The sequence below is a fragment of the Macaca mulatta genome, chromosome 14 (assembly GCF_049350105.2).
Source record: "Macaca mulatta isolate MMU2019108-1 chromosome 14, T2T-MMU8v2.0, whole genome shotgun sequence".
NCBI classification, from domain to species: domain Eukaryota; kingdom Metazoa; phylum Chordata; class Mammalia; order Primates; family Cercopithecidae; genus Macaca; species Macaca mulatta.
Genome location: NC_133419.1, coordinates 13623443 through 13640221, shown reverse-complemented (window position 1 = coordinate 13640221; position 16779 = coordinate 13623443). Strand labels below are relative to the sequence as shown.

The window sequence follows — 16779 nt, the reverse complement described above, 5'->3', positions numbered from 1 at the left end:
TTGTGCCACCAGCTGCTGCACGTCCCAGAGCCATCTTAAACCCTCTCCTTCTAAACAATGGCTAGTCTACAAGAAGCCTTAAAAGGGATGTGAAAGTGGCAACAGTGTCCCCTCAACAACAAATACTTCCCCAAATATGAGCTTGTGTGGAGCTTGATGGCTCTGCCTCTGACTCCAATCCACTGGCATCTTTCCCAAGATGTGCCTGGACTTCCCTGAGCATGAGGCCAAAGATGGAGAATGCAGACACCCAAAAGAAGTAACGAGGAGACATGGAATTTTCCACAGGTTGCTTTCAGCTTACCAAGAGCCTGGAAAGTGAGAAAATAGATTCTCCAAAATTCAAAATTAACATTACTATTATCAATATTTATTGAGAGTGTCTACTTTTTGTAAACTCTTGGCATCTTTTTTCTTGAATTCTCCCGACAGCCACAGATTGGAATTATTATTATCCATCCGCCATTTAATAGACAAGAAAACTCAGGCTAAGCGAAACTACATGACTTACATAACTCTATGTAGGAGTAGGGAAAATGAATTTTAACTGGGACCGTACAAATCACTAGTCTTCACAAAGGTCTTTTACTCATGTGTCACTTCTATCTTGTGTCATTTTTCCAGACCTCCGAATTTAGAAAGAGGAAGCAGAGGCACTTTTTACATATCCACTGTCTGTAAATAAGCAAAATTCACATCCTGTGTAATCATAAATACTGCTCTGAGAAAGGGACAGGAAGTCTCAGAGGCTGGAGAGCCGACCACCAAGATCGTTCTGGCAGGAACAGCCAGTGGGAGGTTCCAGCTGAGCGCTCCCCAGAGGGGAGCTGACGCACCAGCCACAGCACACAGGACCAGGCTGCGAGAATAGGTAGGCACCTTGGTTTAGATCATGACTTTTGGGGAAGATTGTGTGCTTTTGGAAAGACAGCCAGGGAATTGGATTATCATTCTGTCTCTGATTCTGACCACCTGTGTGAGATGGAACGTCAGCTCGGTCCCCTTTTTGGGTCTCAGTTTACTCACTTGCCAAATAAGAAAATTGGCTAAAACCATTCTCAGGTTTCTCTCAAGATTTGAGGTGATTTTCCACAATGCTCTGCATTCTCCTGGTGTGTCACTCAGTCTTACACAGAATCCACTCTCAACAAATACTGTGCACTTAGACTGAAACTTGCATTAGAACCCCATTGTCCTACTCTAATTCTGTAATACAGAAAATTGCTGGGCACAGCTGTTGACCTCCATGTTATGATTTATCTTCAAAGCAAGGATTTTAGAGCCATCTTGAAAGGTGTGGGTCCTTCTAGTCTATCTCCACAGGGCGAATGTGGAAGGACAAAGCATCCTGTCAGATTGTGGTGTTTGGAGATGATAGCATCAGTCTGGAGACTTTTGTGAAACATAAAGAATCTTGGTTATATAGAATTCCTCCTAAAAGTAGCAACATGTGTCAAAATTTAAGTATCATAGCTTTAAATGTAATAAATTCACTCTGAGATAATTAAATGCAGGAGGCATCACAAAAGTGCAAAGATGCTCATTATTGCATTGTTCATAGTGCCAAAAAGAAAAAATAGAAACCGCCTAAATGATCATGAACGTGTGACTGATTAAATGAATCTGAAGACCTCCATTTATTTAAATATACCATTTGACTTTTTTGTTGTAGTAAAATATACTTAAAATAATTGTAGCCTTTTAACCATGTTTTGTTGTTGTTGTTGTTGTTGTTGTTGTTTTGAGACACGGTCTTGCTCAGCCACCCAGGCTAGAGTGCAGTGGCGTGATCTTGGCTCACTGCAACCACCGTCTCCCGGGTTCAAACGATTCTCCCATCTCAGCCTCCTGAGTAGCTGGGATTACAGGCACTCACCATCATGCCCGGCTAATTTTTGTATTTTTTTAGTAGAGACGGGGGTCTCACCATGTTTGCCACGCTGGTCTTGAACTCCTGACCTCAGATGATCTGCCCACCTCGGCCTCCCAAAGTGCTCATTACAGGCATGAGTCACTGCACCCAGCCTTAACCATTTTTAGGTTTACAGTTCAGTGGCATTAAGTATATTCACACCGTTGTGCAACCGTCACCACCACCCAACTCCAGAACTTCCTTGTGTGCCCAAACTGGAACTCCATGCCCATTAAACAATAGCTTTCCATTCCCCTCTCCCCCCAGCCCCCAGCAACCACCATTTTACTTTCTTTGAATTTGACTCTTCTAGGGACCTCCCGTAAGTAGAATCATACAATATTTGTCCTTTTGTGACTGGATTATTTCACTTGCCATATTGTCTTTAAGGTTCATCCATGTTGTGGCATGTATCAGAATCTATCGTTTGCTTTTAAATTTAGGATTTTTATTATTTCTATTCATTGGTCAAAGATGTCTACAGAATAATGGTGAGTGCAAAAAGAACAGTTATAAAATGGCATGGATAGAATGATTATTTCCGTAAAGTTGTGAATGTCTGTGAACATATATAAAGAGGAGAGAGACAAAGTGGCAGAGGGGAAGAGAGAATGTAAAGAATATGTGCGTAGGAAACAAGAGTGATCGGGTGACAGTTGAAAGTTAAGGAGCTAATTTGTTTTCTTCTTCAAACTGTATTCCCTTGTAATGGTGGTACTTTATGCACTCGTTCAAACAAAACAAACAGTTAAGAAATAACCAAGGAAAATAAATGTTCATGGTATCATGGTTTCAGGCTATAGTCTGAAATTATCAATTAAACTTTCGAGTCCTAGCTTCAGGCTGAGAATCAAGCATTTTCTGCGGTCCTTGGGTATGAGATTCAAAAAATAAAGAAAGGAATCCAGAACTTAGGAGGCTGGTTACGAAGACTAGTAGGAAGGAGTCTAGTTGGTATATTTCGGCTATTGTGCCCCACGGAGCAAGGTAAAAGCCAAGTTTCTACAACATGAAAACAATTTGGGAAATAGAAATCTTCAACTTATATTCCCCAAGATTAGCAATGTCCCTGGGGGAGGGTATGGAACTGGTAAGTGGCAGCCAATGCTTCAACAATAGGGGAGGAAGAATAGAGAGGATGAGAATCAGGTGTAGCTAGCCGGGCAAACACAAACCTACAGGGATATAGAAGAGCTCTGGTGTTAGACGGCCTGTGCCCAAATCTTGCCTCCACGACCTGCTAGATAAGCAATCTTGTGCAAGCTACTTCACCTCTCCAAGCCTCATTTTTCTTATCTTCAGGGTTCAGCGCCCATCTCTGAGAGTGCAGATTAAATGAGACTGTCACAAAGCTCTTAATAGAATGCTACATTCATAGTGCGTGCCCAATCAATGTTGGCAATGATTATCATTTTATCATGAACTACTGTTTGATTCTGAAACCTAGAATTTCTCTAAGCCTGAGACTTTTTCTCCTTCTCTGGCTTTAAAGATGTGCTGGAAGGCTCACCCTGGCTCCACTGCAGGGACTCAGCTTCAACATTATTCCCCTCATAGGACATGTAACCTTACCCATACTTCTACCCAGATTTCAAAATTCCAAGAAATGAAAATTATCTCCTTAAACAAAGAGAACTTTAGGTTTAATATTTCTTCAGATAAAGTACTTGATTCCCAGAGAGCATGAGAAACTAGACTAAGGCACAGATCTAGGAGCAGAAATAAAATGGGGGTCCAAACATGGATTGACTATTATGGAACACCTAATAAAACTCAGAGAGTTCCCAGCACTTTGGGAGGCCGAGACGGGCGGATCACGAGGTCAGGAGATCGAGACCAGCCTGGCTAACACGGTGAAACCCCGTCTCTACTAAAAAATACAAAAAACTAGCCGGGCGAGGTGGCGGGCGCCTGTAGTCCCAACTACTGGGGAGGCTGAGGCAGGAGAATGGCGTAAACCCGGGAGGCGGAGCTTGCAGTGAGGTGAGATCCGGCCACAGCACTCCAGCCTGGGTGACAGAGCGAGACTCCGTCTCAAAAAAAAAAAAATAAAAATAAAAAATAAAAAAAAATAAAAATAAAACTCAGAGAGTTACAACAAAAGGCACTCATGTATGTCATTCACATCTTCAGAAGAGTCCTTCAGGATGGTATCATTATCCCTATTTTACAGATAAGGAAAGTGGGGATGAATGAGGGGAGGTATCCTGTGTATGGCCAGCTCATCAATATCAGAACTGGGCTTCCAATGAGTATTAGATAAAACTGATACGTTTTGCGAGTTTATCACATGCCTCACTCTATGTTGAGCCCATTATATGTGTCATCTTATCTAACCTGTATCACAAACCTATGAAGTGGTGAAAATACCTTGCCCAGGGTGAGTTTAGCAGTAATTGGTGGATGTAGGACTGGACTTCAAGACATAGGCTCTGATGTGCAAGTAGATGCCTAGGCACTGGACTCCCATCCCAGTGCACTTTTCCATCTCCCTCACTAGGAAGAGATTCTAGGTGTCATTTCCAATCTTTATCTGTTATTCACTCCACCCAAGAGATCCTGGAACCATTCCTAAAGCACCAACACGTTGAGGCAAAATGTCAGGCAGCAGAGCTGTAACACCTTTCAAGGATCACAAGCCTTTAACTAAACTCTGGCCTTCAGTAGGGAGAATGCTGAGCTGAAAACAAATCTGGGCAACATTTCAGGAGCTGAGCCTTGTTACTGACACCACAGAGGCCCAGCAATGCTGCTGAGTTGGTGGTGGCAGACAACTTGCTCCTGGAACCTACAAGGCAACTGGAAACGTTAGGAAGGAAGAGGAGAAGAATTAACATGGCATAGAGAAAAAAATACCACACGCCTCTGAGCCAGATAAGCCTCAATCCAGTCACATAAATGCAGGCTGTTAATATTAGCTACTGTATATTGAACACGTTCTATGTACTGAGATAAGTGCTTTATGTGACTATTTCATTCAATGAAAGTCACTTGAGCTTATTAGCCCCAGGTTTCTAATGTATAAAATTGATTTAATAACATGTAAGTGACAGGGTTGTTATAAGGATTAGAGTTGCAATGGTCTAATGCTAGGAATTCGGCAGGAGTTAAGTAAATGTTTACATTACTAATTACTAAACCAATATAAGCAAGGAGGAAGATTCTGGATGGGATACGCCATCTCGCTATAGGAAAGGAAAGTGGAACAGCATTCATCCCCAATATTTTTATGAAGATAAAATGAAGACTAGAGTAGAAGACTGATCAGTGCAGGTGTAGCACAAGAGTATAATCCTGGAAGATGTGGTGTGGAAAGGTAGCACAGGTGAAGCAGAGACACAGGAGATAAGGAAGGGAAGCTGGAAGCAGAGGTCATTGGAGGGAGAGTGAGATGGACATATTTAGGGCTACAAAGCAACTTCTATGTGATTTGCTCACTTCTCAATTGTAGGACCCCTCAAAATATGTACAGTTCTCTGGCAGTGACATGCTTCTTGACCACAATGGATGAACTGTGCCCAGCATGCCCGCTTTCCAATGCTCCACTGATTCCCATGTTTTGTTTCTGAAGGACAACCAGCCTTGGAATAATGGCAAATACTTTACGTTCCTACAAGGTATGGTCCCTGGAAGCTTATGTCTGTAAGTCAAACCTTGGGAAGTAACTGAGTTTGATGCCTCTTCCAGCATCATCAGCATCATGCTATTACAATCCCAAACCATGGGGATTTTTGACAGCTTTACACCAAAGGGCATCACTATCCCTCAAAGAGAGAAACCTGGACACAAGTACCAAAAAGAAGATTACCTTCAGAGCGGGCTGCCAACAGAAGCCACCGTTCTTGGGGTAAGTCCACCTCATCATAAGGGGAATATTGAGAAAATACTTTGTAAATGTATCTAGACTACAGATCTACAGTGAGTCTGGGAAGCTCTTTCACTCTTTTCTGGCTGACTCCAGGCTAATGAGGACATGAAATGGAGCTTTAGGGGAAGACTATATCCTCTGCAGCAGTTTCCAGAAACTAAAACCACTAGATCTTTTTCACTAGCATGCTTCACAATTAACAAGTTAGTCTTTCTTATTTTATTTATTTATATATTTATTTATATATTTTGAGATGGAATCTCCCTCTGTCGCCCAGACTGGAGTGCAGTGGCACGATCTTGGTTCACTGCAACCTCCGCCTCCCGGGTTCAAGTGATTCTTCTGCCTCAGCCTCCTGAGTAGCTGGGACTACAGGTGCACGCCACCACACCCGGCTAATTTTTGTATTCTTAGTAGAGATGGGGTTTCACCATATTGGCCAGGCTTGTTTCTAACTTCTGACCTCGTGATCCACCCACCTTGGTCTCCCAAAGTGCTGGGATTACAGGCATGAGCCACTGCGCCTGGCCACAAATTCGTCTTCCTTATTTTGTCTTTAGTACAGTAAAAATTTTCTACTTAACCATACGGATTTTACTCAGTTTGATTAAATTAGATATTCTTAACTTTGAGCTCATTTTTCAAATATTTTGAGATGAGACAATCAAGACTAATCTCATGATCCATTTTTCCCCATTCATAAAATGATAAGACATCTAAGTGTCCCAGATTATCATCCCTCATATCCAGAACTTTAATCTCCAAATGGTTTTGAATACTCTCTTATAATACCCAGCTCCTATTCACTCCCAGTTTTAGATGGATCTCCCTGCCCTGTTTCTTCACAATCTATGCTTAGTACAGCAGGTAGGGTGATCTTTTAAAAATGAAAGTTAGGTCATGTATCCTGCTAGTTCAAAATTATCCAATGGGATTCCTTTTTTGTTCAAGATGAAAAGCAAAGTTGGTAAAACAGCCTAAAAATCCCTACATCGTTTGCACCATGCCTCCAGTCCTTCACAGGTCTCATGTCCTACTACTTTGCTCTTAACTCTATTCTGCCTTCCATGGAACTTGTCTATATCCTTACAGACAAGACACACAATACATATATAAGCTCTCCAATGGTAGTGATTTTCATTTGCTTCATTCCCTGGTGCCTGGCACACAACAGGTATTCAATAACTATTAATGATATGAATGGTTGACTTCTTTTTTTATTTCTCCTATGTTTGCATCATCTTTCAATTGCACGTGCATTTGAGCAAAAGCATAGGCTTTAGAGCAAACTAATGGCAAAACTTCAGTTCTTCCACTTGTGAAATAATTATTATTAAAATTCAATGATGAACAAAACAAGATGAATTACAACAGAAGAGATGACCTGCTCTATCTAATTTCAACTGAAAAAACTCTTCATTAACACTCCTGTGAAAAGTTTCCACCTCACTGAACAACTTTTTTATCTACTTTTCAAGGAAATAAATTTAAAAACTGTCAAGTATCTTTTTCAAAAATAGTTAAAGTGTGCATATGATCACTTCCCTATTTGCTAGTTTAGTAATCCTATCAGAAAAGAAGAGGTTAGCTATACATGACTTCCTCTAGCAGCATATCGATCGGCTCCTTGTAACATTTGTTCCTCTTTAATACAACAAATTATAACGTATTTTATACTCTTTATGCTTTACAATGTGCATTCAAATAATCACTTTCATCTGTTTGAAGTGCAGTCTAGATTTCCTGTCTTCTCTATTGCAGACTGTCCAGATCCTGTGTTGCCTGATGATTTCAAGTTTGGGGGCCATCTTGGTTTTTGCTCCCTACCCCTCCCACTTCAGTCCAGCAATTTCCACCACTCTGATGTCTGGGTACCCATTTTTAGGAGCTCTGTGTGTGAGTAGAATGGGGACTGTAAAAGGGGACATGCTTTATAAACGCTAACCAGGTGCATAGTTGTGGAGTGACTCAGACTCCAAGAGGCCAGGAGGCAAAAGAAGGCAAGGCCTCAACTTTCCTTCTATCATTGCCCCACATCACATTTCCTCTATTCAAGAAGAGCAGCAGAGAGACTTAATCTGTCTTCCTGCAAAGCAGGGGGCAAGCGAGAATGGTGGTAATGCAATGGGAATACCAGCACAGCATTTCTTACCTGGCATTACAACATACCTCTGGAAAAGTGGATGTTTTTCCATATCCCTCTTTGGGGCTTTGATGAGGCCATTGGATTCTCTCCATTGTACGAATAATTAACTTTTAAGGTAGAGAGTGAGAAGGCCATTTTTAAACAGTAAAACGAGCACCACTGGGAGGTGCCACAGGTTTGCAGAGATTTGGGTTTGCATGGTAAGATTCATGGGAGGCAGGGACAGGCTTACTGTGTGTCCAGAGGTAACCCTTAGCACTTGAGAAACTCTCTTTGCTGCCTTCCACCTAATGGCTCATGAAAAAGGGTCTAGCAGATCTGTTTTTCAGAGAGTGGCCAGGGCAGACTCACACGTCCCACAAAGGGTTATTTCTTCTCCATGTAGTATTTTGTACAAAGGATAAAAAGCAAACATTCTGGGCAGACGAACTATACTAAGGTACCATTTCTGTGTGGATACAGTCCCTGTGTGAACACAAACTGTGCAGTCATGTAAGGAGGCCCTGCTCCTGCCCCAGAGCACAATTTGTCCTTGACTTCTCCTATAACCAGTGGTTGTGGGCCCCACGTCTCCTTAGAGAAGCTAGCATTAGCTTATACTGGACCCTTTTTGCCTGTGACTATTCAATATCCAAGCCACACACTTAAGCAACTTTTCAGCTTCTCAGAATACCCTTCCTCTGCCAGCTGGATCTTTAATACCACTGGGATTAAATACTGATTTCTGGGGCTTTATGATAAAGACTTCATGTCTGAGCCTGCTCTTCCCACTTTCCTCAACTCCCATTCTGACTCAAGCAACATACACCAATAACTTCCAGTTCATGTGTTTCTGCACCTTGTTCCATCAGAGCCTCTTTCCTGAGTGCTTCTGTTGGCTGTTCCAATCTCTAGATCCATTCAAGTCGTTGGTCCATCTCAACCTCCTCTCTTTCAACCTTGTAATTTAGTAACACTCTTCTCCTTCCCATGAACACCTTTTCTCCAGGCCTCCTCAGTTCCTAATGATTTCCACTAAAACAAATCCAACCCCTCTGTACATCTGCATGTCATTCAAAGTCAATATAGACATTCTTATGTCAGGTGGGAATTAGGCCTTTCTAGCAATATGGATTCACACTATTTCTGCAGTGTTCTCTACCTAAAAGTTTTCCAACATCACTTTTTGATTGAGTGATTGACAGTGACATGGTGGGCACATTTCCACAAGACAACTGAACTGATTATTTCTCTCTTTTCTGAGCAGTTTGGTATTACTGGATCCCTCTCAATTATCTCTGGAAAACAATCAACTAAGCCCTTTGTAAGTATAAGGACCATTAAATCTCAGCTGGTTGGAATTGAAGAAATGTCAGAGTTAAGTCTTCTAGTTGAAAATCCCTATTTTACAGTTTAGAGAGATAAAGCTTAGAACAGGCTAGGAATCCCAGGTTTTCCTGGCTGTCCCATTGGTAGAACGAAGAGTAGAGCCCAAATTTCTTGCCTTCTAGACCAGCGCTCTTTCTTCTACAAATGGTGCTTCTGGATTATATTCCAAGCTTGGAGGAGGTTTACCTCAGTTATTTAAAAAGTGTAAATTTTTAAATGTACCATGGACTCTTTACAGCTTGTTACCTTGACCTTGAATAAAGTAGCCAACCATCCCAGAGAGAGCCTACAGATCCTTTTTCTGTAAAACCTGCCTCCTGGGGTTCTTTTTGATGCCAAATGTCCCCATTCATAGAGTTGGGACTTCACACAAATTCTAGCCCTTCAGTGTCAGGGTGACCAATTGTCTTGGTTTTCCCAGGACTGTCTCAGTTTTAGCCTAGGAAGCCTATATCCTGGGAAACCCTTTACTCCCCAGGCAAACCAGGATAACTGGTTTACCCTACTCAGTGGCCATGGTAACAATTTGAAAGAAGTCCATGATATATTCTCAAATTTCTACTTTTTAGGCAACTGAAATAAACCTCATTCAGTCAAATAACAGGTGGGGAGGCATTCATTCCTCTGTCAGAAGAGGGTGTTGCCATCTTTTTCCAGGCTGGAGGAGACTATTTCCATCCAAAGACCCATTCTTGATAATTGGATGTTAGAGGAAAAAAATCAGTTTAAAGTAAGGTGGGAGAAAATGAGGGTGATGGAGTAGAGGTAAGGGGGATGTCTGCAATGTCAACACTGATTGCCGCACCAAACTCAAAGACAGTACCACTCATGCCACTGCCAACATCCCCCTGGCTTCCTCAACAACTTTAGAATTATTATATTGCCCTAAGTGCATCTAGAATATGACCTTTGGTCCCTCTGTAGAAACCCAATTTATGTCTTCTTACTTAAATGAGCAGCTTTAGAGAAAAGACAGAAGCAAACTGGAGAGGTTGGAATACCTACCTACAGGTGGATCAGGCCTATGAGAACCACATTCACCACACCATTTCCCAACTCTTCTTCTACATTTTAGGAGAAAGGATTCTCCCATAGCATGACAATTCATTAGCAAAGACACTGATGTGCCAGGCTCTGTGCAAGGTTTCCAGCGCATGCTCCTCTCTGTTTAAGCATCATTGGAAGACAATGTATGTTGGGGAGGATGGTTGTTCTGCCCTTTTCTACTCCAGCTCTGTAGCTACGTGGCTTCATGTGCTGAGTCTTTGAAGGAAAACTAGTCCCAGTGGACAGTCACTTTGCCCAAAGCTACCGTATGAGCAATGGAGCCCACATGTTGTTCTTTGTCCCACATGTGGAGCCCACATTGTCGTCAAGTCCAAGCATAGATTTCCCTTTCTGTGTATTCACTGCATTTGGGAAGCCACTTCTGAGATCAGAAGATTCATCTTCCACATTTTATAAAAGAGATAACTGAAGCCCAGAGTAAGAAAGATCTGCTCAAGCACGCAGATGGATCGGTGAGATGGGTTGGTGACAGAGCTAGGATAGGAGGAGAGGTTTTCGGATTCTAAGTCTAGAACTATGACTCCAACTAATGAATGCTGTGAACTCTTCAAAATCCTCTTCCATACTCCTGGGTTCTAGACTGCAGCTTCAATCATCAGGAGCATATACCAGCCTCACGTACCATCCATGTGTCCTCATCTATGCCTAGCCAGACCCTGTATCTTCTTGAGTCAGGATGTGGCTTTTCCCTAAATCACCTCTGTGGGTGTACGGCAGGGAAGAGAGAAAATTGCTATGGAGAGAAGCAAAGGCTTTATAGCTGCTTCTTCCCTTTCTCCCTCCAAGGTTTGTGGGAAAAGTGGCTACAGTCTGATAATATTTCTGTTTGTGAATGGGTGGAGAGAGAAGCACACGGTCTAAGCCCATGTGCCTCTGCCTCATGTCCTGTCACTTTGGAAAACTGAAGGCATATGCTTGTCATATTGAACAAATATTGATTGTCAATTCAAGATCAATTGCTTATCAATTGAAAATCTGTCTTATGTTCCCATAGACCTATAGATAGGTTTTCCAACTTTTCCAGTTTGCCTCCACCTTTTCTCTGAAGCTGCTCTTTTATGTAAATCAAAGTCATAGATTCAGTTTACCAGAAGGAGCCAAAGTCCATATTCTAGAAGCCCTTAAGGCAACAGAATGATTCTAAGGCTATTGAGGAGGTCACGGGAGATGTTGGCAGTGACCTGAGCAGCACTGACTCTATTTTGAGTGCTATAGAGAGTCAAGGGCCAGAATCCCTCTCCCTAAGGAGGAATTATCCATGCATTTTCTTATTCAATAAGCATTTACTAATTATATCACATGCTTAACTAAATAGTGACAAGAGATACAAAGATGAATAAAACACAGTTTGTGCCCACACAAGGAAACAGGAAGGAAACAGACCCAAGGAAGCACCATGGCAGTACAATGGACAGAGGACTCATAGTGTCACGTGCTGATTCTGTGATGAGAACCCAATGCAGAGTTTCTCTTCCAGGACCTGAGCAGCCTGACCTCAAATGCAGTGAGTTCCGTTACTGCAGGGGCAGGCCTCTTCCTCCTTGCTGACAGCGTGGTAGCTCTGAGGACTGCCTCTCAACATTGTGGCTCAGAAACGGATTATCTATCCTCATTGCCTTATTCGGAGTACTATTATCCAATATATGAAATCAAAGATTGTCTCCTGACCAGTGTCAGTTTAACAGTGAGTAGTTTCAGATTGAACATTCTGTCATGTGAAATCTCTGTGTCTCCCCTTTGCATAATCTCTGCTTTTCTGGCAGTCTCTGGTCCTGTCAGTCTGAATGCCTGGAGACAGACAGAAATAAACAAAAACCTGTGGTTAGAAGAGGCCTGTCTGCCGACTGCGTGGTGTGGGGGATGTACTATATAAAGTCCAAAGAGGAAATCAAGAAGGACAGTAGGGAGTCCGTCCCTCCACTGTCTTTCTTATCACAAACATTCCAACCTCAATGGGTTTAACTCTTAAAGTACATCCTTTGTTGAACAGGCTTCTCCCTACTCATCACAGGCAGAAATAGTCTTCATTTGAATTATATTTGAATTTGGGATTATCTCTTTTGGATTCTTTTCCAGGGGTTGGATGCCCCTACCCCTTAAAGATGCTTGTCTTCTGATCATCAGTGAATTGAGGACTAGGAGAGGCTGTATGGTGTTTAATCTAATCTTCAAATGCAAGCCTGTATGCTACATTATGTTAGGCACAGAACTTGAACCTTAAGTCCAAATACATAGTTATTTTGTACTTTGGTCCAACAGGGCTGACAGAGAGTGGTGGGAAGGGAGACAGCCTATCACAGATTTGACTTCTAGAAAAAATGTCAACCTTTCTGGGCAGCATTTTGTTGGCACCTTTCTCCCAAACTTGATGATCACTTCCTGTTCGTGGTGACAAGCCTTGCTTGTTCAATCCTATAAATATAGGATCATGGTGTTAAAACCATAAACCAGTGGCCTTTTAAGAAGAAGAGTTCTTCCTCTATGAATCCTCCTAGTAGGAGCACAGGGAGCCCAAGGCAGTATCTCTCATTCCCTTGGATCCATCTGTTTCACAAACCTCATAAAATGTGTGCAAGCTTTTGCACTCCTGTGGGTCTGCTCATGTGATGCAGAGATTGTCAAAAGCAACCCTTTTGGTTCAGGAGCTTGAGGAAGTAGAAGAGCACAGAGACCTGTCTGGAGGAAACCTGGTAGATAGTGTCATCCTGGTGCAGGACAGACATCTGGTAAAGCAATGGGGGTGGGAGAGGCATATTGGGGGTTTAATTTAAAGAAAATGAATTTCATTACTTCAAACTGCCTCCCATTCTGAGACAACTGGAGTCCAAAAGACCTTCCCACAATATCAGAGAAGATGCAACATAGCAGACTAAGCCGACTCTAAAGGCCTACTCTTTGTTAATTAACACAGCAATTACCTGAACAAAAGTAACGAAATTTTAAAAATTAAAAAATATACAGCCAAGGTTGGAAGAAGAAGGGAGGGCAGAAGGAAAAACAAATCAAAGAAGAAAGATGTCTTAGGTTCCAGAAGCTAAGAAGGATCCTAAAGCCAAATCATCAAACAAGAGCTGAGGCCAAAAAACACAAGGAAATCTGGATAGGAATATTGGTGTTAGAGGCTAGGCTCACACAGTTTTAACATCCATGACAAGATCTGGCATTGGGCAGGACCATAGAGCTCATTTTGAGTACCATGCAAAAATGTTGAAAGCTGAAACTGAGTATTTACTCAATTTGTGAAAATAATATGAAGAAAATTCTGCCCAACATCCCAAGAAGTTTCAAGAAAACCTTCCATCAGCTCACTAAGCTTTGTGGAAGTGTGCCATCCGAATTCATAATTACATGTAAAATAGGGGAACCTCAAATAAAGGGATTAAGTTAAAAACTGCTACAAGATATGTGAAACTTCTCAGGTTCTCGCAGAATCAAATCTAAAACTACTATCGAAGGAGATGTCCATAAACCTAACTTATAAGATGCCTCCCTATCAAAGAACCCTACCACTACCACCATCTACACACTGCAGTTATCTAATAACCAAAATATTATGAGAAACATAACAACAACACGAAAAAACGAGAAGCGGCAGCAAATGGGGAAACATGAAAGTCAGAAGCTCAAGAACTGTAGATAATATAATAATTTGAAAACGGCTATTATGAAAATACGTTTTAAATCATTAAAAATGTTTACAAAGTAACAGAAACCAGGCCAGGCGCGGTCGCTCACACCTGTAATTCCAGCACATTGGGAGGCTGAGGCAGGTGGATCACCTGAGGTCAGGAGTTTGAGACCAGCCTGGCCAACATGGTGAAACCCCTTCTCTACTAAAAATACAAAAATTAGCCAGGAATGGTGGTGCAAGCCTGTAATCCCAGCTACTTGGGAGGCTGAGGCAGGGGAATCGCTTGAACTGGGGAGGCACAGGTTGCAGTGAGCCGAGATCGCACCATTGCACTCTAAACTGGGTGACAGAATGAGACCCTGTCTTAAAAAAAAAAAAAAAAGTAATAGAAACCAAAATGGAAAAAAAAAAGGACAGTAAAGGGAAAAAAAGATATGTGCATTTGAGAAAAAAATGGAATCACATAATTGGAAATGAAAATTGTCTTTGAAATTAAAAACTTAGCAGATCAGTTAAACAGCAGGTTCAATATATTCAAGGAAACAAAGAGTGAAGTGGAATTTAGATTTGATGAAATCACACAGAACACAACACATTATGTGTGTTTGGAAAAGACGGATGAAAGCCTAAAAGGCATGTGGATGCAGGGAAGTGGAGAGGTTTGATACATATCTGATATCAGTCCCAGAAAGAGATTATAAAAGAGAGAGCATATGCAAAAGCAAATAACTAGAAATCTTTTAGAATTTAATAAAACCATGAGATTTCAGATTGAAGAAATGCACTGAGACCACTGCAGGATACACAGAATCAAATACACACCTAGAAATATCATCATGACAATAAAAAGCACCATAGTCAAAAAGAAAATAATAACAGCAACCAGAGGTAAGTGGTAGATTACTCTCATCTGTCATTAGGTAGGATACCAAAGTTCTGAGATGATGCAGTTGCTGCTTATTTCCCTTCATCTATTCAGAAATCTGAAAGGGAAAGCAGAAAAGAGGATTAAGCAATTTTCCCTGTCCCCTTTTCTCTGCATTGCTGGAGCCTCATCGCCCCGTCTCCTCTTAGTGAGGCATAACAGCTAGCTTGTGTTGGGTACCAGCCATTCATGTCCTGATTTGCAGGGTGTCCTAGTGGTGATGCTCGTCTTCACTGTGCTGGAGCTCTTATTAGCTGCATACAGTTCTGTCTTTTGGTGGAAACAGCTGTACTCCAACAACCCTGGGGTGAGTATGCTGACATGTTGCATGATACCTGCTCTGTCCCAGGTCCAGGCTACAATAATCCAGGCTCAAAAGTGACAAAAAGAAGAATCAATTATTGTTCATGAGGTGCACGTGGAAGGCCACTTTTATAATTAAAAAAAAATGAGTTAACAGTGAAACCCCGTCTCTACTAAAAATACAAAAAATTAGCCGGGCACTGTGGCACATGCCTGCAGTCCTACCTACTTGGGAGGCTGAGGCAGAAGAATTGCTTGAACCCAGGAGGTGGAGGTTGCAGTGAGCTGAGATCCCACCACTGCACTGCAGCCTGGGTGACAGAGTGAGACTCAGCCTCAAAAAAAAAAAAAAAAAAAAAGTTTAAATAAATGGGCTCCTTCCTGAGGACACTCTGGTCATCTGGGATCAGTTAGTGTCTACTGGGAAGTAGACCAGTTAGAGAATTGCTTAATATGAAGCTAATTGGCTTTAGAAATCACATAGCGCAACCCCTCATGAAAGAACCAAGGCTTGGATAAAATTACATAGAAAATGAATGATACAGACTATTGGGCTGAAAATGAGAATGCGTATCCCCTCACTTTTATTATGAACACAGCCACCCGCCTCCCGAGAGTCTCCCTAGCCAAGTTTCCTTGTTAATGTAATGAGACTTTACTAGAACGTCTCTGTCCTGTTTATCCTTCCTTGTGCTCTTTCTTACATCCCCTTAGCTCTTGATGTTATAATTTTAAAATATTTTCATTTCCCCTAAAGGCTACAACAACAACAAAAAAGAAGTGCTTATAGAATTTGGATGAAGTATGATTTAACTATGATCCTATTTAAACATAGTAAAATAATTAGACTGGAGAACGGCATTATTTTTAACTAATATTGCTGCAATTCTATATTATGGCAAAGCTGGAAGAACTAGTACTACACAAAACTTGGGGAGAATGTATTATGAGTTATTTTTTTTAGTCTCCAAAATCAAAATCAAAAGTTTAAAAATTCTAACCAATTATATGTTTTCTAGAGTTCATTTCCCTTGACCCAGTCACAAGATCATATCCAGCAGGTCAAAAAGAGTTCTTCACAGTCTTGGACATAAGCAACTCTTGGCCTCAGAGGAAGGAAAAGCAACCCAACGCTCATGGTCAAGTGTGATTAGACTTTCCTGAAATCTCAGCCATTTTAGATACCATGAAATAAACTTAAAAAAAAAACAAAAAAACTTTTTGTTTAGTGTTTGTTTACTATGATTCGTCATTTACATGAGTCGTTTACTACAACTCATTTCTCTTGAAAATAATTTCCTCAAAGCCCAAGCCAGTAAAATGTTATTAGCCAGTCTTCCAAAATGGTCATCAACTTTAGAAACTGCTTTGGGTAAACTGAGCAGAAGGTGATCTAAAGGGAAAATGTGCACTCATACTAGTATGAATTTGGTAAGTCGTGTGACTCTGCAGGCTGTTTCTGTATTATTTTCACACTCATATTGCTTAAATATTACATATTAGGGATTATAAGAACCCTTTAATTAAAAATGAAAGACTATATATAATTAAACTACTC

At 41.3% G+C, this 16779-nt stretch overlaps 1 protein-coding gene across 3 annotated transcripts; it reads left to right on the top strand.

Moving 5' to 3' along the window:
- The first annotated feature begins 736 nt into the window (after nucleotides 1–736).
- MS4A7 (membrane spanning 4-domains A7) lies at nucleotides 737–16438 on the top strand. Of its 3 annotated transcripts, none has more exon segments than NM_001261147.1 (7): nucleotides 737–871; nucleotides 5600–5759; nucleotides 7542–7676; nucleotides 9173–9229; nucleotides 11840–12046; nucleotides 15124–15225; nucleotides 16241–16414. In NM_001261147.1, coding segments are annotated over 6 exon segments (723 nt in total). In that variant the 5' UTR covers nucleotides 737–871; nucleotides 5600–5612; the 3' UTR covers nucleotides 16316–16414.
- Nucleotides 16439–16779: the final 341 nt, after the last annotated feature.

What these genes read in the sequence shown, in the direction of transcription:
- MS4A7 (XM_077960404.1), top strand. Translation starts at nt 5,613, where the DNA reads ATGCTATTACAATCCCAAACCATGGGGATTTTTGACAGCTTTACACCA. An exon ending in AACAATCAACTAAGCCCTTT is followed by an intron (nt 9,230 to 11,839) that starts GTAAGTATAAGG and finishes TTTCTCTTCCAG; the next exon opens with GACCTGAGCAGCCTGACCTC. An exon ending in TGACCAGTGTCAGTTTAACA is followed by an intron (nt 12,047 to 15,123) that starts GTGAGTAGTTTC and finishes CCTGATTTGCAG; the next exon opens with GGTGTCCTAGTGGTGATGCT.